Source organism: Eurytemora carolleeae, unplaced genomic scaffold (assembly GCF_000591075.1).
Source record: "Eurytemora carolleeae unplaced genomic scaffold, Eaff_2.0 scaffold1276, whole genome shotgun sequence".
Taxonomy (NCBI): Eukaryota; Metazoa; Arthropoda; class Copepoda; order Calanoida; family Temoridae; genus Eurytemora; species Eurytemora carolleeae.
The window spans coordinates 56,730-81,654 of NW_019397163.1; the positions used below are offsets into that span (position 1 = coordinate 56,730).

A 24,925-nucleotide genomic window follows, 5' to 3' on the forward strand; every position below is an offset into this window, starting at 1 on the left:
AAAATCCATTAAATTGAAGAGGGCTAAAATTTAAACAATTTTTGTTCTAAATATTTAGCTGTTAAATTGTAGAAATGAATAATAAGTTAAACATCCTTTTTATTTTTTCTACTTATTAAGAATTAAACAAAAGATATTTTTTATTCGCATTTATTAAAAAAATGCTTACATTTCTTGTCTTTTGCTATAGAACAATGTTATGTCTAATATTCTCATCAATTTCATCATTGACTAGTGTTCTTTCAGTTGGTTTAACAGTAGGAGGGGCAGGAGCTTCTTCAACAATAACATCATTAGATTGTGATTTTTCAGAAGCTTCAACATTGGCTTCCTCAGCAACGTCAATCAAAGCATCAACATGCACCTCTTGTATTTCATCAACTACATCAGGTTGAATGTTATCTTGAATCTTGTTTATTTCCTCTGTCATCTTGTTTAAGACATCAGCAATATTATCTTCTTCCTGTTCTGTGGCAGGAACATCGTCATCATGATCAAGTGTGACCTGGACCTCTTCTGTTATGCTGTTACCAGATGTTGATACTGCTGCTATGGTGTCTTTAATAAACTTGGAAACTGTGGCTAGACAGTTTTCCACATGATCTTTGGCACAGCTGACTACTGGGTTAACAGATTTAGAAACAGTTGATAGTGCATCAGACAGCTGTACAGATGCTGTTACAAATGTATCAACAATTATCTCTATTCCTTTGGTTGACATTTCTCTAAGATTATCAACAGACAGTGCTGTACCTAAAACAAAATATTACATAAAACATTTTAGAAAACCAGAGCTTTAAAGGTTGAGTAATCTTAAAGATACAACACATTTAGGAAAAAGTCCTTTTCATCTGTTGTGATATCCTAATTAATTTTGATAAAGTAGAGGTAACTCTTTCTATAAACAGAGCCCGCGATTTATAAGATTCAGGACAATATGACTGAGGAATAACCTGCAGTTGGAACTTATTTACGGCTTGGGCTTGATTGGATTTAAGTTGCTTCTTATCTTGCTTAAAGGGAGTGACCGGCAATGTAAGGTAGATGAACTGAGTATGCAGTGTTCTGGAAAACTTCTTTTGGATTCATTTGAGACAAATTAAACTTTTTAAAGATCTGTAAATCCTAAGTTTGAGCGCAAATTCGACGTTCAAAACTCCTACTTTGGGGGAAGATACGTTTTCAGAATTAGTTTTTTTAAATAACGACAACGAAAAATAAAATTAAAAATTATACAGTAATCTAATTAGATGGTTAGGAACATATTTCTCAAATGAAATTTGTCAATAAACCAATGCTAGAATAGATTATTTCGTTTTCATTATTATATTGAATTTCTTATTTTCTTTAAATTTATTCGAAAATTTCTTCAAATTCTTCAAATGTCGTCTTTTCAATAATAATTCTAGAAAATCTGCGAAAATCTTTGTGAATAATAAGAAACCAGAATAATGAGAAAATAGAAACTAATAATTGAACAAGATTACTTATTTTCGATGATAAGATTCATTTTTATTTTCTCAACATGTTCCTATACATGACGTCTGTAGTTTATTGTAGAACTTTTTTACTCTTTATGTCGTCGTTATTTAATAATTTTAAAAAAACTAACTCTGAAAACGTATCCACCCCCAAAGATACAATTAACCATAATACAAAAAAAAATCAAAGAAATAAGTATATATATCATATTCATTCATTGACCATAAAAGGCGTTCATGGAAACTGAATAAAAATACAAAAAAATGGAGAAAAATTTTAAATATTGTCTACACGTCTAAGATGAGGTTTTACCTAGAAATGATGGCATGAGATACTCTGCTCCAAGCTCGAACTCTGGCAGCTTTAATGAAGACAGATCTTTCAATCTTTCAACTAAAAACACGAATTATTAGATATTTACAACAAGAAATAACATGATTAAGATTAAAAGTAAGAAGTTGTGGTGTTAATTAAAGAAAAAGCTAGATCTCTTCAAATTTGAAAAAAACATATATTTTTCTTACAGATAAATGTTTTAAAATGTTAATGCCCCTCTTTGATTGAAGAGACACTAATATAATCGTTGTAAACAATATACAATACATATATCATCAAATTTGGTAATTTTTGGCAAACTACCTACGTGGAATTTAACTGTATTTCTAAGTTCTAATAATAATCTAAGATTTACACCCTCAGGGTGCAAAGATATAGGGATCAGAAAATTTTTGTTTATGACGTTACAGTTCCTTAATAAACCTACTTATTATTGTTCCTTAAACCGATTAAAATTACAATTATATAATTATTTGATTAAAATATACCTATGGATTCTTGTACTTCCGAAAATGCTGCAGGAATAACATTGGAATCAGAATTTAGCAGAAACATATAAACACCACACACGCTACCTAAGAATGTAAGAATAATTTTCGAAATATTTTGAATGTCGTCTTTCTGAATACCTACTTGTAAGAAGAACGAATATGATGAAAGCGTAACATAATTTGCTGAACATGTTGCGCTCTTTCGGAGCAGGCAGATCATCAACTATTAATTGCGGCTTTTTCCTTTTATCGATTGGCGGATTTTTGGGTTCAAGTAAAATGTCGTCTTCCTTCTTCCGGCCAGCAGCTGACTTTCTCTTCTTCCGTGTTGTAATATCTCCGGACATTTTAGATTTTCTGAAGAAAAAAATACAGTTACTACAGGGTGTCCTAATAAACATGGGAATCCAGTGACGAATTCGATATTGTCTTTTTATATAATTCTTTGATTTAGTAAAGTGATACCTTCAGAGAAAGCTGCAATCTGTAAGAGTTTCGTCTGCTATGTTCACATTTTTGTTTATGTTTTGACTGCATACGGTTGTACTTAGTAAAACAAGAAAATTACAGTTTACAATCAGAGTAAATTTGTCCGTCTTCACTGTTCATCTTGCGGAGACATTATAGACACAACTTTACAGCCATTTACCGTTTTCATTAAATAAACTCTAGCAGACATAATAATGTTAAGGCTTTTGAAATAAGGTATTACAATGCTAATTCATAACAAAGACGATATCGAATTCGTCACTAAATTCCCATGTTTTTTGGGACACCCTGTAGAGTGAAAACTGTGCAATAGAAAGACGGCATTAAATCAATACTGAAATGTAAGTGATGCTGTTATTAAGCAAACTGTTTTACTTGTATAATGTATAAAATCACTTATTTAGTGAAATGGGTCTTTTTACATTGCACAATTGCTGTGTCTTATGCTCTTTTGACTATTTAAAATCATAACTTGCGTCTTAAAGTCGTCTTCCTAATCCAGAGTTTTATAACTGTATACAAGAAACTATTCAAAATATGAGAACATAATCAAAATCTAAATAAGTGTTAAAAAATTATATACTGGGTTACCCACAAAAGATGAGACCTCAGAGAAGACTGTACAGCATTTATACTGTCCGTTCACTTATATTTATTATTCTCTAAAACCGTGAACTCGGTCATCTTCTTATTAATCATTAAATAAGCTATAAAAATATTATATAGGCATAAGACTTAATTTAACCTGGGAATTGTCAAATTAAAGAGTTTTTACAATCTCATCCTTTGTGTCTAACCCTGTACGAAATAATTTAGGTTTATTTATTANGTTAGGTAGATGTATTATATGAGGTAGGTAGATGTATTATATGAGGTATTTTAGATGTATTAAAATGAGTTAGGTAGATGTATTAAATGATGTATGTAGATGTATGGGTCACCTTAGTCTCACATGGAGTGAACGACCGGCCCTTTTCTGACGTGTAGAAGCGTGCAAGCCGCTGCCAGCAGTGAACATGTTGGGGAGGGGGTGGGGGTTGCCAGGAGGTGGGAAAACAGGGAAAAACTGCTTTCTTTTTTTACACATGGAAATAATATATTCCGTGATTTAAGACTAAAAGTAAAATTTGTAAATCAAATTCTTATTGTATACATCATTGTAAAGAAATAACGTTTCAAACACGTTGCTACAGTCTTTTTTTATATATTTTATTTTAAAGGGTTACCCACAAGGTATTAAACTTCAAAGACGACTGTTAGAACATTTTCATTCCTGCTTCCGTATATTTATGGTTCCCTGCAACTGTTAAATCAATATATAAGCTGTTAAATGACTATATTTAAAATAGTTTGAGGTCTTCATTACACTCTTATCCATAATGGGTAACCCTGTACATTCACCTACTTTATGCCCTACTAAACATACCAATTCAAAGATGATCAACTGATATTGAATATGCATTTCCGGCATAAAACGAGACATTTTTATTTTCAAAACAGTGAACAGATATATCCTTGTAAAATATTCCTTTAGAGCAGTTTAAAAACAGTATTTTAAATTTCTGCATTATTTAAACTGTGTACTTTTAGTCGTCTTGTAAACGTTCATGTACAGTGCTTTATGTACATTGTACTTAAAGTGTAAGTACATGGTGCTTAAAGTATATGTACATGGTGCTTAAAGTATATGTACATGATGAAGCTTAAAGTATATGCACATGGTGCTTAAAGTATATGTACATGGTACTTACAGTATATATGTTCATGGTGCTTAAAGTATATGTACATGGTGCTTAAAGTATATGTACATGGTACTTACAGTATATATGTTCATGGTGCTTAAAGTATATGTACATGGTGCTTAAAGTATATGTACATACATGGTGCTTAAAGTATATATGTTCATGGTGCTTAAAGTATATGTACATGGTGCTTAAAGTATATGTACATGGTGCTTAAAGTACACATACATTGAGCTTAAAGTATATGTACATGGTGCTTAAAGTATGTACATGGTACTTAAAATATATGTACATGGTGCTTAAAATATATGTACAAGGTGCTTAAAATATATGTACATGGTACTTAAAATATATGTACATGGTGCCTAAAATATATGTACAAGGTGCTTAAAATATATGTACATGGTACTTAAAATATATGTACAAGGTGCTTAAAATATATGTGCATGGTGCTTAAAATATATGTACAAGGTGCTTAAAATATATTTACATAGTACTTAAAATATATGCACATGGTGCTTAAAAAAATATATGTACATGGTACTTAAAATATATGTACATGGTACTTAAAATATTTGTACATGGTGCTTAAAATATATGTTCATGGTACTTAAAATATATGTACATGGTACTTAAAGTGTATGTACATGGTACTTAAAATATATGTACACGGTGCTTAAAATATATGTACATGGTACTTATAATATGTACACAATACTTAAAATATATGTACATAATACTTAAAATATATGTACATGGTGATTAAAATATATGTACATAGAAACAATTTATTATAAAATCCACTGCAAAATTTCTTTTATCTGGCACGTTTTCATTTTATAAAAATGTGTTGTTTCCAAAATCATTACAAACAATTGATTCTTCATTGTTCTACTCTTTTAAACATCAAGTTTTTTGAAGGAAAAAGTTTTCAACATATTTATTTAATTTGATAATTAATTAAACATTTTCTAGGAATACAAAAATATAAAGTAATTTTTGGCTTTACATGGTTTTACATTTCTTACAATATGATCTGAACACTTAACATTTTCTTACTAAACATAGATCTACAAAACTAAACAATTTAACATACTTAACAGATTAGACAAAAATGGTATAATTTTAAAGAACATATAAACTTTATCGAAAATCTGCTTCTTCTGATTGTGCAGGATTACATATGAGGGCAAGCTGTATGTCCACCTTCCTTATTGCTCGCATCATGATTATAAATGTACCTAACTAGCTTTCCTGAATATAGTTATTAAAAAGGAAAAAAATTATTTGTATAAAGTTTGGAACATTTTACAATGTTGGTAGAAAAAAACAGTGCCGGCCGTTCATTAATTATTTAGTTAAACAGCATTAATTGATAAATATTTTGCTATTAAAGGGAGTGTTCGCAAAAATTAAAGGCGGTATAGGCTTAATGCGATTAAAAAGCGTTTTTGATCGCTGTTAATTTTACTACTATCTGTTGCGTCTACAAGGAGAAAATTGTTAAAGACCGAATAACTTAGCGGCCATACAAATTCAGATAATTGCAACATACAACTTAGACCGTAAAAAATCAATTTAATTTCAAACAAATCATTCAGATATTACAACCTATAGTCATCGATTATCTTTCGCCACATTTTTATATAGTTTTATATTTTATAATATTTTATTTTTTTTAGAAAACGTTTTAACGGATTTCGAAAAAGTGAGTGGTGTGCGGCATTATTAGATAGTTGCGCAAGCGACAAGAGAAATAATCAAATTCAAAACAAATTAATTAAAACATATTAGAAAATACAAACTATAACAAATGTGGCGAAAGATAATCGATGACTACAGGTTGTAATATCGGAATGATTTGTTTGAAATTAAATTGATTTTTTGCGGTCTAAGTAATATGTTGCAATTTTCTGAACTTGTATGGGCGCTAAGTTATTCGGTATGAGACGTCTTTAACAATTTTCTCCTTATAGACGCAACAGATAGAAGTAAGATGATCAGCGATCAAAAGCGCTTTTTTATCGCATTGAGCCTATACCCCCTTTCATTTTTCGCGAACACTCCCTTTAAGTTAAAATGTTCATTAAAGATATGTTCTACGCAATGTTTGCTGTATTATTTACTATGTTAGAACGTGTATGAATCTATTTTTATCAAATAGTTAATAAATGAACGACTTGCGGTATTTTTTACTGATATTTAATACCTCTCAAATTCATTACTATTTTCTGAAATATTGTTTAATAATTATTCTAGAGAACAGAATACTCGCTCCGTTTATAATTTTGTAATCCCTATATATTAGCAATCTGATGATATACCTTTTTAATATTTCAAGTTTTAACTATTTGTGCTAAAATTCATAGTTGGGAATATCAAAGGTCTATACAAAAACAGGTAGCAAAAATATAAGGATTAGAGTAAATGATTTTGTGGCGATGAATCAGTTTGCTTTGCTTAAGAAAGCTGACCCGTTCTCTGATAAATATGGAAAAAAAAAGATTTCTATTTTCAAATTTTAATGATTTAAAAAAGTGTACCTGTTATTTTTCCTTGGCAGAGGGTAGGAATTGAGTAGAGGAGGGTAGGAGGAATTGAGAAGAGGAGGAAAGAAATTAAGTTGAAAAAAAAACGAAAAAAAAACGAAAAAAACCTAACCCTATTTGATACAGATATATATATGAAAAATAATATACGAAAAATGTACAACGTATAGTGAATAATTGTATTGTTTTACTAGATTACCTTTTTCTAAATGTACAGATACATAAAGAAAAGATATTCTAGAAGGCTCCAATCATTTTTAACAAATGGTGAAATCACTAAGTTTACGAACAGAGTAAATACTCTACCTGTAAAAATCGTAGAACACCGACACAGCAAAAAAGGAAAAATATTAAATCATTTTCTGATATTAGTATTTTTCCTTGTTAATGACTCCAAGCAATGTTGCATGAAATAAAAAAATGATTTAGTTTTTATGAAGATGTTTAATAATAAAATCATTATTTGACCTGTACAAGGTTGAATAGTTCTAGGCCACCAGATCATGCTGTCATTAAAGCCCTGATCAATATCATGTCTCCATACACATTCCACAGCTTGATCTGTTAAACAAAATTATCGCGGATTTAATAATCTGTAAATTTATTATAAAAACGTAGAGATCAATATGATTTTAACTTATTTAAAAAAGAGAAAATTCCAAAGGATTTGAGTCTTTGCCACAAACTCTGATTTTCTAATCCCTATATCTTTTTAGTCCAATGTCATAGACCTTAGATATTTCAAACTATGAATTATGTTAAATGAAATAATCCAAGTTTGAAATATAAAAGGGTTACACCTTCAGGTCGCAGAGATAAAGGGAATAGAAAATTTGAGTTTTTGGCAACAACTCAGTTCCTTTGGAAATTAGAAACACTGCTGTAGCAATCTTACGCTCATAGTTGTCCTTCAGAGCAAGAATACTGAAGAATAAGTTTTTTAATTCTCAACAAAAAGTTGGTTGGTCAGAAAATCCAATTGTTTTAAAAAACTGATTCATGCCAAAAACTCTTATTTTTTATCCCTGTATCTTTGCAACCCAATGTCGTAGACTTTTGAAACTTCAAATTATTAATTCTGTAACATCAATAATTCAAGTTTGAAATATCAAAAGTTTACAACGTCCGGTTGCAAAGATATATGAATTATGAAAATTGAGTTGTGGCAAACAAAACACCTAGGGGATCTTACTTTCGAAGATTTTAAGGTCAAGAATGCTCTGGGGCATTCTCCTTTCTGTATAATCTATGAACTAATCCTATTTTTAATTAAAAAGTATCTACCTCGCTGAGGATGAGGCAAATTTCCGTATTCTCCCCAGCTTAGAGTATCCAAGTCTATGTGTCCACTAGAAAATATTCGTAGAATATGTTCCCCTCCTTTACCAACTTGTTTCCCTCCTTTACCAACTGGATCCCCTCCTTTACAACTTGTTCCCCTCCTTTACCAACTGGTTCCCCTCCTTTACCAACTTGTTCCCCTCCTTTACCAACTTGTTTCCTTCCTTTACCGACTTGTTCCCCTCTTTTACCAACTTGTTTCCTTCCTTTACCAACTTTTTTCTTCCTTTACCAACTTGTTTCCCACCTTTACCAACTTGTTCCCCTCTTTTACCAACTTGTATCCTTCCTTTACCAACTTTTTTCTTCCTTTACCAACTTGTTTCCCACCTATACCAACTTGTTCCCCTCCTTTACCAACTTGTTCCCCTCCTATACCAACTGATTCCCCTCCTTTATCAACTTGTTCCCCTCCTTTACCAACTTGTTCCCCTCCTTTACCAACTTGTTCCCCTCCTTTACCAACTGTTTCCCCTCCTTTACCAACTTTTATCCTTCCTTTACCAACTTGTTCCCCTCCTTTACCAACTTTTTCCTTCCTTTAACATCTTGTTCCCCTCCTTTACCAACTTTTTTCCTTCCTTTACCAACTTGTTCCCCTCCTTTACCAACTTTTATCCTTCCTTTACCAACTTGTCCTTTACCAACTTTTTCCTTCCTTTAACATCTTGTTCCCCTCCTTTACCAACTTTTTTCCTTCCTTTACCAACTTGTTCCCCTCCTTTACCAACTGGTTCCCCTCCTTTACCAACGTGTTCCCCTCCCTTACCGACTTGTTCCCCTCCTTTACCAACTTGTTTTTTACCTTTTACCACCTTTTTTTCCCTCTTTTACCAACTTGTTTTCTACCTTTTACGACCTTTTTTCCCCTTAACCAACTGGTTTTTTCAATTTACCAACTTGTTTCCTTCCTTTACCAACAGGTTTCTTCCCTTTACCAACTTGGTTTCAAAGAAGCTTTTTTCAAATTACAAGTTCATACTTAAACAAAGAGAAACTGTTAACTGACAGTTTCTCTTTGTTTCCATATTCATGTGTATCCATGCAGTTTGAAAGCTTGGTAGACATAAGATTGAAAACGAAAGTCGTCTTCATTGTATTGATATATATGATTATGACTGTAGAATACTCTGTATTTACCTTGGCAGTGGGATATCCAGCCGTTGTCCGTGGGGGCATCTGTAGATGATAATATCACCCAGCTCATTGATTCGGTTTGGCCAGATCCGATCAAATTTATACGGTGTTGCAGGCGGCATATCCAAGCACCTTCTCTCTACAGTTGAAGGGATTGAAAACGTTATTCCATGTGAAAAAGCACACGCACAATTCACAACGCTTTTTTCACAAAGTTATTTTTGTTCTGACTATTGATCAATCTTGCTAAAATGTCCAGCAAAAATATATTGATTGAACTAATATGTGTTTAAAAACAAATTGATTGATTTTAAAGGTAAACAAAACGACGATATTTCTCCTTGCCACTTATAAAAAGCTGTTCTTAATCAGGAAAGTAAATCTATTTTTGGAGGGCCACATGGAATTACGTCATAAGTTTCTATAATATAAATCATGTCTTAAAATTAATTTAATTCTTACTAATGCAAGGAACCAGTGTAGTAGGCATTGTCCACCGTTTATTAGGAAGGCACTCATTCTCTAGGAATGGGAAATCTCCATTTTGAAACATGTATCCATTCTTGCATTTATACCTGAAATATGAGTTAAAATGGATTGTTCGCTCATTGGAAAATACTCAAAATATTACCAATTAAAGAAAAGCATTAAGTAGTAATATTTATTGGACCCTGTAAGGGATAAACCCATATTTTTATATTTTAAAATGACGAGTCATCTTTCAGGGTTTATAAACATAATTTCCAGTGATCATGAATTGGCCATGTCCGATTTGCAATGGTACCTTTCAAAAACTTTGTTGGATCAAGCATGATTTAGATATCAATGTTTGTGTTTTAAAACATTAATTTATATTTTCATTTGCAGTTTCTTCGCACAAGGGACTTGCCCATATCTTGCTTCAGAAGCAATGAGAATGTTATAAGAATTGAACACTTTTTAAGCCAGAAAATTTACGTTCTTTCACTTTCTTTAAATGGGCTGGGCATTTAAAATTTAAATGTATTTGAACCATAAATAATGTGCACGAACATCAAGGAACTAATATTAATTAACTTTGAAACCCATTTTCATCCACTAAATTAAGTTTTATTTATGTGATACACTTCATATTTTGAATGATAATGTAGAGTCCAATATGCTATTCTATACAAGTAGTCTAATAAAGATCAGAATATGACTGATCAATTATATTAATGAAGGCCGTATGTGCTTTGAATTTAAAGTTATTTTTTTTTAACCTTCGTCCATTAAAAGAAATATACCTCGTATTCTCAGGATTATATAATCTCAATGCTCCGGGGCCCTCAGGAACTGGTGGGGGTTGGTCAGGACATGGCAGTTCTCAAACAATTAAATGAAAATATATGTTTCATAAAAATCCGTTTTGCAATTGAAACTATTAAACAACTTACTGATACAAGGGGATACAGTCGTCACGTTCCAGTTTCCATCTTCAAGACAAGCTGACACAGTCTGATTAAACCCGTTCTCAAAATACCCCCAGCCTTTCATAGTACACTCATACACTATAATTGTATTATAGGGTCGAGGCTTTCCAACAGTTTCATTCCAGTTCATCTTTGCTGGCCAGTTACTTGGGAGAATGAAAGGCGCAGTACAGTTAATCGCTAAAACAAATGTTGATTGCACATTTCGAAAAGAAATATGTGTTGTAAAATAAATGTGACATATAACAAATCACAAGATTAGGGGTCCTTACTCGTTACTCCATAAGATGGATATGGAAATATAGATACTTTAAGGAAAATTAGTAGAATGCAGAATTATCCTAAGATTTTTTGCCCAAGTTACTTTTCACAAAACCTTGCTCAATTTGCAAGCAAAGGAATTGAATCTTTGACTCAAACTCAAATTTTCTAACTCATATATCTTTGCAACTTGATAGTGTATACCTTTAACATTTCAATCTCAAATTACTTGGTCTCACAAAATTCATAGTTTGAAATTTATATATATAGTTGCAATCATAGGGATTAGAAAATTAGAGTTTGTGGCGAAGACTCAATTCCTTTAAGGCGATTGTGAAACATTTTAAATTTGCTTTTAAAACTGTATCACCTATACAAGCCGGCATAATTGGGGGGTTAGGGAACAAATTATATGAAAGCATTGGTCTCCAATGTCTGTCAGCATCACATAATACATCAAACTTGTTAATATTGGTAATCTGTTCATTGTTGAGACTTGGATTCTCCAGGACATGACCATCAGGACAAGAGTACTGAATCTTCTTCATGAAAATGTTCCAGTTAGGATCAGAACTGTTCCTAGTAGCAGCATCATGAGCAGCTTCTTCAGTATTGTTTGGACTTCTAGGAACTGTTACGTCACAAACAACCGCTAAACATGACGTATTAAGCTTTATATCAGCAAATTAATTTTTCATTTTAGAAATACTTACGAACACATCTTGATGTTTCATTAAAAGAATAACTCCAGGTCCAATTGCTACAGGTTGCCTCAAAGAAAATATTAAAAGAATTATTAAAGACAAAGCCTAAAGGACAGGTGTAGTTTGCTATGAATCCTTCTTGCACTATACCATACACAGCATTGAACTCTTCAGAGCTGTTAGCCATGATAATTTCAACTGTCTCAGTTGTATTATTTGGATCATAAAGCAGGCCTGGCCTATGTGGTCTTTCTCGGTTGGACGATATTTTGTAACTTTGATTAGCGAGGTTTTCTATAGAAAACCAGTTTGAATTGTAGTTTACTTCTTCCGTGTTAAATGTTCCAAACGATGGGACGGGAGGAGGATCTAAACATGAGGGTGCCGGAGGTTCAAAAGGACAATCTTCTACACAGAATCCCCAAGCAGTTATGTTTCCATCTGCATCCAACTCTAAATTTAATTAGAATAAAGGGTTAATTGGACTGCGTACGTAAGGAAAAGGAGGAATAGGATTATATTATAATGTGGGTGTATTGATGCTATTTTTCTTTTTGTTTAAAAACCTCATGAACAACCTAGTTCATATTTAGTTAGGGTTTTAGGACATTATGACATACATACGTAGGTTGAAATGGTTTATATGAGATAGCAATAGTAAAAATGCTTGATTTCAATATTTTTTGAAACAACAATTTGGGCCAACTATACTATTATGAGGGGGAAAAAAATAGCAAACAACTTTGGGAACAAAGGAATTGAGTCTTTGTCACAAACTCTGATTTTCTAATACCTGTATCTTTGCAATCCAATTTCGTAGAAGTTAGATATTTCAAACTATGAATTATGTTAGATCAAATAGCCTAAGTTTGAAATATCAAGGGTTTCCACCATTAGGTTGCCAAGATAAAAGGATTGGAAGATTTGAGTTTGTGGCAAAAACTCAATTCCTTTTTCTGTAAAAAAATACATTTCCATGCAGAAGAACCGTTTGACTTAATTTGGTACATTTAAGTTTCTGTTTCGATAATTAAGAAATTTAAACTAGGTACCAAAATGATAAAAATTTAAGAGATTTTGATGATTTAATTTTTTCTAAATTCAGCTTTTTACAGCTCTGAAAATAATGTTTAAAAGTAACAGAAACTTGTTATTCCACAGCAATTTTTTTCCAGATGACGAATCTTTTAAAATTCTAAAACAGAAAATAATAATTGTAAAAGATATTTTAACCTGTTGGGCACCAGGGTTCGTACAAGTCCTGAGAGCTGCATCGTTTATACTCAACAGTTTTATATGTGAAGGGAAATATGCAGGAGAATCCATCCTTAGTAAAACAAGCTTGGTACTCACAAATACTAGGCAGAGATTTCTTGCAGTCATCACCATATTTGGTCATAATCCTGCCATTTTCAGCCAGGGAAAGACAGCCCTGAATTCAATCATTAGTTAAAAGGAAAGTTTTAATGATTTTAATATCTTACCTGGCCTCCATATCCAGCTTCAGATACTAATACTGATCCAGATATTGACACTTCAATGATATCATTTGATTCAGAGGGTTTGAATGGAATTGACACACTGGTATAGTTATTGAAGGTAACATAAAATTTTGAGTTGTGGCAAGCTATGGTAATAAAGAAATCCATGGTTGACTCAACCTTGTGTCCTACAAGTTCTACTTCAGTATTGTTATTAACAATACCATCTTCTACTCTGGCAAGAGTAAATGAGTTGGCTAGGTTGGCATCAGTAGAGTCTACGCCTCCTTTGTGGAACATCCATCGTAAAGGAATGAGACCCGAAGAGCTTGTTAACTTTATTGTAGGTTTATTAGTATCCAGTCTTTTCAGGACAAATGTTCCGTTCAGGAGAAACATTTCTGATCCAGATGATTGACAGATATCCTGTTTAAACTTCATTTTTATAGTATTTGAAGTTGGATTTTTTACATAGTACCCTGGAAAAAAACATTGTTATGAAAAAATTAAAAAAATTGTAAAGCTAAATAATGTTAAAAAGTAAAAGAAAACTTATTTTATACAGTGAAACCCTTAATAACGAATACATCGATCGAAAGAATTCATCAAATGTTGTATTCTTCACTTTCTGATAATGGAATGTTGCAGATATTTAGTTTTTTAATGAAATGATTATATGGAACTTTTAAAACTGTTCCCTCATATTCATGGCTATTTATTTATTTTCGCAAATACTGAAATTTACGTAATAAAGTATTAAACTCATTGAAAAATTGTCAAGACGACATTTGATAAATTCTTCCGATGTATTCGTTATTAAGGGTTTTACTGTAGGAAAAATAAAAAGGTTGTGAAAATGTATAGAGTAAACCTGATGCAGCTAGGGCAGAAATCCAGAAACGTTCTTTGGAGTAATCTACTATGTCTTCTGGAGTATCAAAATCATTTGTTCGGTCATTCTAAAAAAAGGAAAAAAAAACTTTTGTAATCCCTATATCTCTGCAACGCTATGTTGTAAACCTAAGATATTTTAAACATTCTGTTAGATACATTTATCTCAGATTGAAGTAACCAAGGTTTACAGGTTGCAGAGATATAGGGATAAAAAATTTGAGTTTTGCAACCATTTAATTTCTTTGCACTGAAAATACATTGCTTGATTTCCACATTTCCTGTGGGTCACATCTGATTTTCATTATTAACAGTTAAGTGTGTTGTGATGAGAAATTGCAATATAAAGTTTTTCACTAAGTAAAACCGTGTAGTTATTGTTTCAAATTTGTAGCTGGGCAAGATCACAGTAAACTATTTCATGGTGTAAATGTTGAAATTAACCTATATCTATGTAATTTATTGTACTTCTCTTCTCTCATATATTCTCGATACAAACGCACATAAATAGAAGTAAAGGAATCAAGTTAGATATTTCAAACTATGTTTTCTGTAAGAAAAAGTAATCTAAGCTTGAAATATTTTTAAAGATAAAGGAATTTGAAAATTTGAGTTTGTTGCAAAATTTCAATTCCTTTATTCAAATTCAATCATCATTCAACCTGTTACCACTTAAATTTTTCACATAAACTTCTTTTAAAAACTGATCTACCTTGGTATACCAATTAAAGCCATCCGTTGTACTTCCATCCAACCATACCGGACTGTAAAAATATCTAGTTAAACTCCTTTTATATATATATATATATATATATTTAGTGAATATTTGTATAAATTATGTAGTTTGTAAGGGGGTTGGGTTTGGTTTTTAACTGTTTCCCTCCTTTACTACTAAAATTTAACCAACCACTAGTCACCTGTCATACTGAAGAATTTTCTCTATGGTTTTAATATCTTTAGGAAGTGCTCTCCTTTGGAGGTCATTGGACAAACTTGTACATTGTTTGTCAGAAAATGGCGCAGTCCCTTAAATTATTATTTAAAATTTAAAAGATAAGATTATTTAAAGATTCAAAAGTCAACCCAAAGAAGTACTTATTTCTAAAAAGCCAAAAGTACAACAAAAGTAAATGCTTCAACATTTTTTTTAAAACTTACTTTTCACCTGAAGAAAAATAGTCTTTGAAATATAAAGAACACCTGGCAATTTACTTATAAAAAATTAAAAATCCAGTTTTTTGGCCACCCTTTACATTTTCTTAGTTGATCACCAATCAATAAAAGTATTTTGACTATTAATCCTTAATACCTGATGATCTGGCATAACATGTTCGTCCATCTTTTTCATGAGAATACCTTTCAAATCCAGTTGGACAGGGAGGGGCTAAAAAAACCTTTAATTACCCGAAAGTTTTTTTGCTCACAACTTAAAGAGATTGTTCCCCTGTTTGAAAACACACAAAATTTAAAAAACTTCGACCACAGCTAAGCTATTAAAAGATTTCCTTCAATGAGTTTTCCAGCAAGTAAGTATCACTTTTGTTCTTGAAAAGTTTTGGGTCATTTTGGCACTTTGTAAAGATAGACTTGTGTTAATTATTTCAAAAATTGGGATATTGTGTCCTACATTAGGTGAAAACTGAAAACTCCAATTATTGTTGATTCCAATTTGTGTTACAAAATCAAAAACCAAAAAAATTGTTCATTTAAAAATGAAATAGTAGTGACAAAATACTGTTGACTGATTTTAGGAGTGGACAATTTATAACTGGTTGTTTTCAAAATTATTGCACAAAAAAACTTCAAAAAAAATATCTGTTTTACTTCTTAGCACTGCCTTCAAAATCAAACTTACGTGTCCACTGGCAAACATACTCAAACTTTTCGTCACATGATGTTCCCCTGGGTTTAAACTTTATTCCTCTTTTCAGGAAGGCACAAGAGGAACCTACAAGCTTGGAACCATCTCCTTCATAATCATAGGATGCCGCAGTATATGGGGAGTTATCAGTAAATAAGTCTACTCCTGCTGTCATATTCAATCCGATTATAAGATCACCACTATTCTGCTGGATTAAATATTTCTGAATAAACTTGTACACTCCTTGAGTTTTGACAGGTAAAACAATTCCTCCTCGAATGGCACATGCATGCTTGGCTTCCACTAGAGAGTGCATATCTTGGCTCTTATAAAGACATTTACCTTTGTAGCTAATATGATCTTCTGGACAAATATAGTTACGGTTCATTTCAGTAGAGCAATAGAAGTAGAACTTATCCTCACAAGATGCAGAAACAAATTTACTGAAACAAATATTATTTACATACTATATATATTTTATAATCTTTATTATAATTGAAATACTGATAAGCTCACTAGTATTTAGTAGCATTAATTGCAACACAGTGCTCTGAGGAGCTTGGTTGGTTATCGGCCCATGGTATTTCAGTCAATTCATTCCCACTGCTATCAATCCATTTAACTCCTGGGGGATGAACTAAACAAAATTAAACTGTACTTAATATGTTATGTTTGGGAATAAATATTGTACCTGATTCTGAGTCCAATCCAACCCAAATTATATTTGTGTTTACAGACTTGTTGGCAAGAACTCCAAGAACCTTTAGAATTTCATAATTGACAGGATAGGTTAAGTGGGTGACATAGTCACTGCTTGGATCAGATGTGCAACTAATCTCTGCATCTGTGTAACTCATTGGTTGTTGAGATAACTTGTAGCAATGGTGATGATACAGTTTGTAACCTGATGGACAGGGCTTTGATCTTTCATAGTTTTGATGCACATGACAAATCTTAGACATTTGGTACATTTGAGCAAGATTTAAAACTTTGGTAGAGATTTGAAGACAACTCATATCACCAAGAAATCCTTTAGATTCTGCATTTGTCGCTCCAATTTTAAAACTTTTTCCAATAGCATTTGTCTTGAACCAGCCATTACTACTAAAGTTTATTTGTAAGCCTTCACCATCTTTAGAGCCAAAAGTCTCATTTATAATCAGAGTCGCAGTCTCTGTTTTTGAATCAAAGGTTAAACCAATAAAAGTCCATCTGTTAAGCTCTATTAGATCATGTGAAACACCTGTAAATGATTGTTGACATAGCATATCTTGACAAACATTAAAGCAGATAGAGTTTGACTTAAGGTAAATGTAGAAAGGAGGGAGATTTTGAGATAAGCGGTTTCCTGTATCAATGATCGGGATATTGTCTGAACTACTTGATTTCAATCTTATCCACAATCCAATTGACATTCCAATGGTCGAGGTGATATTGGTTGTATTAAAATCTTGAGATATATATGAATTTTTAGAACCCATAAAAACTGCATGGCGTTTCAACTCTGTTTTCCAAACAGAAGTGTCTGCAAATCCAACATTCAATTCTTTAGACTTCTCAGTCACATTATCCAAAGGGTGCACATACTCAGGGATACCCATAACTTCAATTACATCAGGGTTTGGGATTTGAATAGTTTGACAAATATAAGGAAGTTTTGTGGAACAATCATTTAGCTGAAAAACATTTGAAGGAGATTCCATTCCAACACAGTTCCCGCTTCCTTAATTTTGATTCAATTAGGAATTAAATAACAAATCAGTGTTAAAATTTTGGGGGGTAGTAAGAATAATTAACCATATGCATTCCCCCCCCCCCCCCCCCCCCCCCCCCCCCCCCCCGCCCCAGAAATGGTAACAGGTAATACTGAACAACTTAATAAAACTTGTGCTTTAAAGGCCAAAGCTTGATAAGGTTCAATTGGGTTAACCATATTCCATACTGTTCGTTAAAAATTATAGAGGTGGTATATGTTGAGGTCAAATAGAGTTCAATAATGATCACTACTTATTTTACTTCTATCTGTTGCATACATCTTCGAGGAGAAAATGGTTAGAAATGACTCATCCCTAATACTATATACTAGGGATGATTAATTATTATAATTAAAAATTAATTAATATTATCATATTATTCCACTCACATTGAAAATAATTAAATTAAAATTAATTAAATTAATTAATTAAAACTACTTATTCAGATATTACAACCTACAATTCAATTAGATTGAATTGAATTCAAGTTGATGCATTTCTATATAGTTGACATTTCATAATATTTTTTTTTATTTTGTTATTTTGCTTAAAATTAGTTTTATCTGCTGCCATTGGATTTTCAACATTCCTGGAATATATGGAAATGTCATCTTCATTGTCAAAAATCATCAAAATTTCAGGAATGAACATTTTCAAAAGTAACACTCAGATCATATAGAATTAAAAATATTACGAAAATTGGACAATTGTAGGTTGAAATATCTGAATGAGTAGGTTAATATTTAATTGAATTATTAATGATCTGAGTTGAATAATGCTACTCACTGAATTTATGTGGATGCTAGATTCTTGGGTTTTAAACCATTTTCTCCTGTAGATGCAACACAATCAAAAAGAAGTAAAATTAGCAATATCAAATTCAATTGGATATTAGCATAAACCCCCTGTCATTTATCACAAACACTCCCTATAACATAATATAACATTTTATACCTGTCATTCCTATAAATTTTTTAGTTGCTTCAGAGTAGTCAGATGTGTAGAAAACTTTATCTGTGTCAGCTGACATCTTATACAACAGCTTTCTGAATCCAGTCCATATTGTGATACTAACATTAACTTCTTCTTGTAGCACTGAACTTACGAATATTGTGTGCAGTATTGTTGTGGGTTCAACTAGATGACTTCCATTGCTGTTGCAATCAACAAGTGCTTCTGTGAAAGATTTTGGTTCATTATAAAATCTATAGCACTCCTCTTGGAACAAAATGTAATCGTCAGGACATGTCCATTTATTTTCCCTTTCACAAATATATCCTTTCAGAGTAGGAGCTCCAGTCTCTGTAAATGGAATAAAATCCATTTTAACTGTGTTGATATCTGATGTTAAGCCACGCAAAAACCCTTTAGATGGATTACTGTTGAAATTAACAGCTGTCATCCATGGGCAACCTGAAACTGGAGCATATCCATTGGAAGATATTGACATTTTATTCTTTCTGTGACTAGATGATACTCTTCTCGCTCTATAATCATCCAAATCACCGCCAAACAATCCAATCCAATAGTTTTCTAATGGAGACTTTTTCAGTAGCCATAAATCCTGTCCTAGGGAAATAAATTCATCACAATTATCAAACTGTGTGAGCCTGGCATGATCTTTAGCACATGCATAAATTGCTGCATTAAAAGACATTGCTTTATTCATATTCTCAACCTTGAGGCATTTTTTTATATTTGGAAACCAAATGTAGCCAAGTTTACAATGTGACTGACAAATATAAGGTTTCTTTTTTCCTTTATCCTCTGCGACCCACTGAAATTTTCTGCTCTCAACAGTTAATGCATAGTTATCAGTACACATTGATGCTAGGCATCCCATGTTCTCTTTTCCATCCTTCCAGTTGGAGTAAGAAGAAAAGTTTTTTTGATTGGACATCCAACTCCACTTTAGGTCTTTTGCCACTCCTCCAATCCAATAGGAAGATAAGTCTGGAGCATATTTGGGAAGAAAAAATGTCTTGGATGATAATAAATACTTGATGTATAATTGAATATGAGGAATTAGTGTATCATCCATTATAGAGAGTAAGAATGCCCCTTCTTTAGCACACATTGCAACAGCATCAATAAATGTCTCTTGATATGATGATATGCGAATACAAGAACCATTTATCTTTTCATAGTTGGCTGAGCACTCAGATCCCCCAGATCTCATAAATTCAGTGCAGTAGGAGAACTCGTCAATGCTTTCATTGAACATCCTTGTGGGATTTAATTTAGTCGGGCACCACAGCTCATCTCTCTGAGCTAATATACATTTTTCATACCAGATCCTCTCATACAGGAAAGGAGTAATGCAGCCATTTCCAGAACCTGTACCTCTGTAAGCTATCTCCCTCTCATCCCTGCATGTTCCCCATTTTTCAGGTTTCATTGTTCCATTTTCATATACCTCTGTAGCACACCATGTTGTTCCTAATTCTTCATCTAGAACACAAGAAGTTCTCCATATATCTTCACCAGTTCTTTTGAATGGAAAATGACATGAAGTGTTTGTCACTGGACCATCGACAGTTAAAATAGTTTTTGCCTCGCATATGTATGCTAGGTTGTTGATTTCTGAATCTAGAGTACAATTCTCTAATGTCAAAAACCCACTCTTATCTATCATAATACAAGCCTTGCCTGAATAAGTGCTAATACCAGTTAAGGTTGATGATTTAAGTGATCCCTGATCAGCTATCTTTTTTTCTATCATGTATGCCCGGCTACCATCCATGTACTGAATCTCTAGCCCGGGGAATACTCTGGAAGTAAATGCACCAATTGCGCTGAAAGATTGTTTTCCTGAAGAATGATAGAATAATGATGAACTGGATTTCAAATACTCATTTTCAAGGTCAAGCAAATTGTCATAAGTTGTGAAGTCTCGGGGCTGAAATAATCTGGCCCCCATGGTTGTACATTGTTGTACTGCATGATCCACATCTATAGCTATGTCGCTTTCAGTTCTAGCTGATAAATGGATACATGTAGTTTCATGAAAAAAAAATCCCACAGGGCAGTTTTGGATTGCACATGATGATTGGCATTGGCCTCGGCTGGTTTCAGTTTCAATATGGTTTCCTTTGGAATCTTTTGATAGACTACACCAAGGAACATTTGAATCTATGGTTATACAGGTGTCATGCAGTCGTCCTTTGTATCTAAAAGGGAACTTGCAAACTTTATTGTTTACAGTCAGGCATTCAGTAAATTGACACAATGTTCTTAAATCAGGGTCAAAGATGGTTGGGGGTCCCCAAATCCTTCGTATTGCGAAATTGAAGCATTCATTTAATTGAGCTGTAGCATTAATATCCTTAGCAGCTGGGCCAACTCTGAAACATTCCTTGTTAATTGTTCCAATGTCTCTTGTGATTGCCAGCATTTCTGTGAGATTTATTGCTTTCATAGAAAATGGAGATCGAAAATATTGGTTATTGTCTTTCAAGAATCCTTTCCAACCTAAAAATATTATTTTTTTAATTGATCCAGTAAACTGTGATTCCAAAATGGTAGATCTGCAGGGTTCTCTATCAACTGTAAGATAATATTACCTAACAATGCATCAAAATTATAGTTGTATTCCATTCTTCTTGAAGGAAGCCAACTCTTTAGTACTTCAAGTTCAGTTGCTGTATTTGGTGTGAATAATCTTGTTCCGCTTCTTGCACAATATTTTTCTCCTGTTTCAAACAAGAATTAAAAGAAAATTCCTTTCTGAACAAACGGGATATATGTTTCAGGTGCGCATAAGATTACAATATAGCTAAGTACCTGAAAAATAGTCAACTTTATTAAAAGCGGATCCTGGAAATTCACCAATTCTTAAACATGTTCTTCCCAGTTCAGGCACCCAAGTGTAGTTTTGGGGACAATTTGGACTCACTGTGCAGTAATGCTGAAAAGTCAAAATTAAGAATCAAGAAGAGAACAAGAATAAAAAATAACATACTGAGAACTTTAGATTGCAGTCCACAATTTTGTGCTTGTAATCTGTGTCTTTATCTGCTACTAAACATTCATCTGATGCATCCTTATTTGTTATTTCAACTTCATAAGGAGACAATATATCTCCATTTGTCTTCATCCAAACTCCATCAAATTTCTTCACACCCACCCAAAAGGACCCTAATCCTTTCTCTTTAGCATATATTCTAAAAAAAGAAGATTTAAAGGAACTTCAGGAAAATTTTAAGTTGTCCTCCATGCAAAGATAGCAAAGCCTAATTCACAAGGGTACCCTTTATCTGATTACTGATGTGGAGGATAGTATCATTTTTATAGGTTTAAAAGGATTATTATTCTAATAATTCCTATATAAAGGCACAAGTCACTTTTGTAGAGAAATCCCACAAATTGAAATCTAATTTACTCTTCGCCATACAAAGCTTTTAAGGGTACCATTGTGAAATCAGGCATTGATGTCATTGCAATCACTTGAAATTATGCTTGCTGTTCATTTTATGGACAATGTGATACTAGACAACTCATCAACTGTCTGTTCATTTCAATTAATAACTTTCAACTAATGAAGTTTTCCCACAGATCAGGTAGACAAAGATGCAGGGTTAACGTTTACCAGGAGTCTAACAAGTTAGTCCATGTCAGGTTGAAGAAGCGCAAAACGTTCATGTTGAAATGCACAATGGGCTTAAGGAAAAAAATATTTGTATTGTCATGATTATGGAGACTAAGTACTAGCATATATGCTTCCTCCCTGTACCCACTTGACCCACTGTGCAAAGTAAATATTCAGATTGTAATGTTCACAATAATCTCAAAATATCCATCTCAATTGATTGATTAACTCGAATCTTACAGTAATAGGCAGATGCATGATTAGTAATTCCTGTTTCATGCTATACATATGCAGGGTAGTCAGCATCTATGATGCATCTTTATCTGCTTGATCTGTGAGTTTTCCATACATTTTCTAAAAAGCTTGGTCAAACCCTTACTGTCCTACCCCAATATTGCTGTCTGAATATCATCTATAGGAAAAGTAATCAATCCTTGTTTAGCTTCACAGGCCTCCACTGCTGCAGCATATGTCATTTCTGATTGTTCTGTTCTAACACACTGGGCAGCCAGAGCAATATTATCATTCTCTGCAGGACACACTGAGGTTGTTGGAAGAGTTCTTTCAAACATTTTCACTCTATACCTTAAACCAACTTTGGATAGATTTAGTTATAATTAGAGTTTACACTTTAGTGTACGTTACTAAAAATAGTAGAAACTTCTCTGTTCAAATATTCCTACGATCAGAATCAGTTTTTACAGTTATAAAAAGAAGTGATACAAACTTTTAAATGGAGTTGCACCTTTACATTTTCGTTGGTTAATAATTTTGCATATTTTTTTGCATATTTTAAGGGTCGTTTGCTTTTAATGGGAAAACCAATATGTAAGACTAAATTCGGAAATATTATAGTACTTTTTTAAACTGTTCAATAATTTTAATTTCACAAAATACAAATTTCAGTTATGTGGGGTAGACTATAGACAAGCATCAAACTTATTGATTTTAATGTAATCCTTTAAAAACATGTTACCATGAGAATCCCACATTGTTACATTTCACATTGAAAGTGGGTGTTCTGTGGCATCTCCAGGTTGGCTCTCCAGTTAAATATGTGATCTACAAAATAAAGAAGAAAAAACACTTGCCTCAAACAAAAATTTTCTAATAATTATATTCTTGCAACCTTATTCTGTTTTCTTTGATATTTCAGACGTTAGCAAGTAGATCTGTCAAAATCCATAGTTTAAACTGTCAAAGACATACAGCCTCAGGTTGCAAAAATCAGAAGATTTGAGTTTGTGGCAAGTATTTTTTATTTTCATATTTTTTCAAATTACAATTTTTCATTTAATTATGTTGTTTTATCTGCATAACCCCCCCCCCCACTTGAAAAGCTAATAAGCAACTATAGATCACTTTAAGTTGAAGCTAATCATTTCAAAGGTCTACACCATCAGATTAGAAAATACGATTTTTGTTTGGCTATTAGTGAAACTTATATTTTCTAATCGCTACATCTTTGCACCATAATGATGGAAACCTTTGACATTCTAACTTATAATTACTAATCTTTAATAATTCAAAGTTTTGTGACAAAAGTTCAGTTTGGTAAATAAAAAAACCTAAAAAGTAAGCTTTATTTTAAGGAAAATTTAGAATTCTTTAAAATTATTTATTTTACCTGGGCAAGAGAGGGGTGTTTGTACACCTGCAGTACTTTTCCTCTATGGTGCAGTACCTTAGTGCAAACAGTTCCTAGGTATTATATTATTATTATTTCAAGAAGAATACATTAAAATTGTTAATTCATATTCTAATTTCTAGCAGAAGTTTCTGGAAAAGTAGGACAAAACTTAATGGCGGGGCCAATTCAGATTTGTTGTACAAAATGGTTTGGTAAATCACTTCTGCAGGGAGACGGCAATACAATAGGAGTTATACAGATAAATGAAGGTTTGCTGAACTTTACAATTTTTATCAAATTACCATTGCAACCTATCCGATTATTCATATCAGGGGGAGTAAATATGCTTTTGTCATTTCCCAGTTGTTCGAAGAACAGGCTATCAAACACTGCAGATTCATAAGAGATGTCAACGGAGTCAGGAGAAGGAAATCCACTTGAATGACTCGCATCAAACTCTCCTTGGGGATAATTGTTCACAAAAACCTAGGCAATAACTTCCAATCAAATTTAAATTATTTGACAGCCTAGCTACTTTATATGCTACTAGCTGAAGCTACAATTGACTTTTGAAAAAAAAATTATTTTTGAAGAAAAAAAAATATATTTTAAAAAATAGAATTTGTTTAGCTTACATTACCCCCAAGAAACCCATGGGTTCTCTAAAAAAATGTCAGCCAATTTGGTCCAGCTGTTTGGTCAGCTATAGCTAACATATATAAATAAATATATATATA

At 32.5% G+C, this 24,925-nt stretch overlaps 2 protein-coding genes across 4 annotated transcripts in view; both read right to left on the reverse strand.

Moving 5' to 3' along the window:
* Positions 1 to 122: 122 nt before the first annotated feature.
* Positions 123 to 3,844, reverse strand: LOC111712432 (uncharacterized). 3 transcript variants are annotated; one of them, XM_023487031.1, is made up of 5 exons: positions 3,740 to 3,844; positions 2,452 to 2,666; positions 2,307 to 2,393; positions 1,795 to 1,875; positions 123 to 753 (listed from the first exon to the last, which is right to left on the reverse strand). In XM_023487031.1, the coding sequence occupies exons 1-5, from the start codon at positions 3,814 to 3,816 to the stop codon at positions 185 to 187; spliced, it is 1,029 nt and encodes a 342-aa protein (XP_023342799.1). In that variant the 5' UTR covers positions 3,817 to 3,844; the 3' UTR covers positions 123 to 184. The 3 variants fall into 3 exon arrangements, with proteins under 3 accessions (XP_023342799.1, XP_023342802.1, XP_023342801.1); XM_023487034.1 differs by having other exon boundaries at positions 2,448 to 2,666; XM_023487033.1 differs by lacking the exon at positions 3,740 to 3,844 and adding an exon at positions 2,775 to 2,793.
* Positions 3,845 to 6,551: 2,707 nt separating this feature from the next.
* LOC111712429 (uncharacterized) overlaps positions 6,552 to 24,925 on the reverse strand; it is a 32,046-nt gene continuing 13,672 nt past the window's right edge. Inside the window, exons 16-40 of the mRNA XM_023487028.1 lie at positions 24,491 to 24,674; positions 24,186 to 24,259; positions 23,535 to 23,620; positions 22,946 to 23,143; positions 21,932 to 22,133; positions 21,754 to 21,877; positions 21,534 to 21,662; positions 18,925 to 21,441; positions 16,908 to 17,939; positions 16,733 to 16,853; positions 16,211 to 16,659; positions 15,665 to 15,739; positions 15,273 to 15,381; positions 15,068 to 15,119; positions 14,336 to 14,423; positions 13,468 to 13,943; positions 13,217 to 13,415; positions 11,993 to 12,436; positions 11,650 to 11,931; positions 10,983 to 11,198; positions 10,833 to 10,911; positions 10,030 to 10,142; positions 9,571 to 9,706; positions 8,374 to 8,438; positions 6,552 to 7,650 (exon numbers count right to left, since the gene is read on the reverse strand). Of these exons, the coding sequence (XP_023342796.1) occupies positions 7,445 to 7,650; positions 8,374 to 8,438; positions 9,571 to 9,706; positions 10,030 to 10,142; positions 10,833 to 10,911; positions 10,983 to 11,198; positions 11,650 to 11,931; positions 11,993 to 12,436; positions 13,217 to 13,415; positions 13,468 to 13,943; positions 14,336 to 14,423; positions 15,068 to 15,119; positions 15,273 to 15,381; positions 15,665 to 15,739; positions 16,211 to 16,659; positions 16,733 to 16,853; positions 16,908 to 17,939; positions 18,925 to 21,441; positions 21,534 to 21,662; positions 21,754 to 21,877; positions 21,932 to 22,133; positions 22,946 to 23,143; positions 23,535 to 23,620; positions 24,186 to 24,259; positions 24,491 to 24,674 (7,656 nt within the window). The 3' untranslated portion in view covers positions 6,552 to 7,444. The remainder of the gene's footprint in view (positions 7,651 to 8,373; positions 8,439 to 9,570; positions 9,707 to 10,029; positions 10,143 to 10,832; positions 10,912 to 10,982; positions 11,199 to 11,649; positions 11,932 to 11,992; positions 12,437 to 13,216; positions 13,416 to 13,467; positions 13,944 to 14,335; positions 14,424 to 15,067; positions 15,120 to 15,272; positions 15,382 to 15,664; positions 15,740 to 16,210; positions 16,660 to 16,732; positions 16,854 to 16,907; positions 17,940 to 18,924; positions 21,442 to 21,533; positions 21,663 to 21,753; positions 21,878 to 21,931; positions 22,134 to 22,945; positions 23,144 to 23,534; positions 23,621 to 24,185; positions 24,260 to 24,490; positions 24,675 to 24,925) is intronic.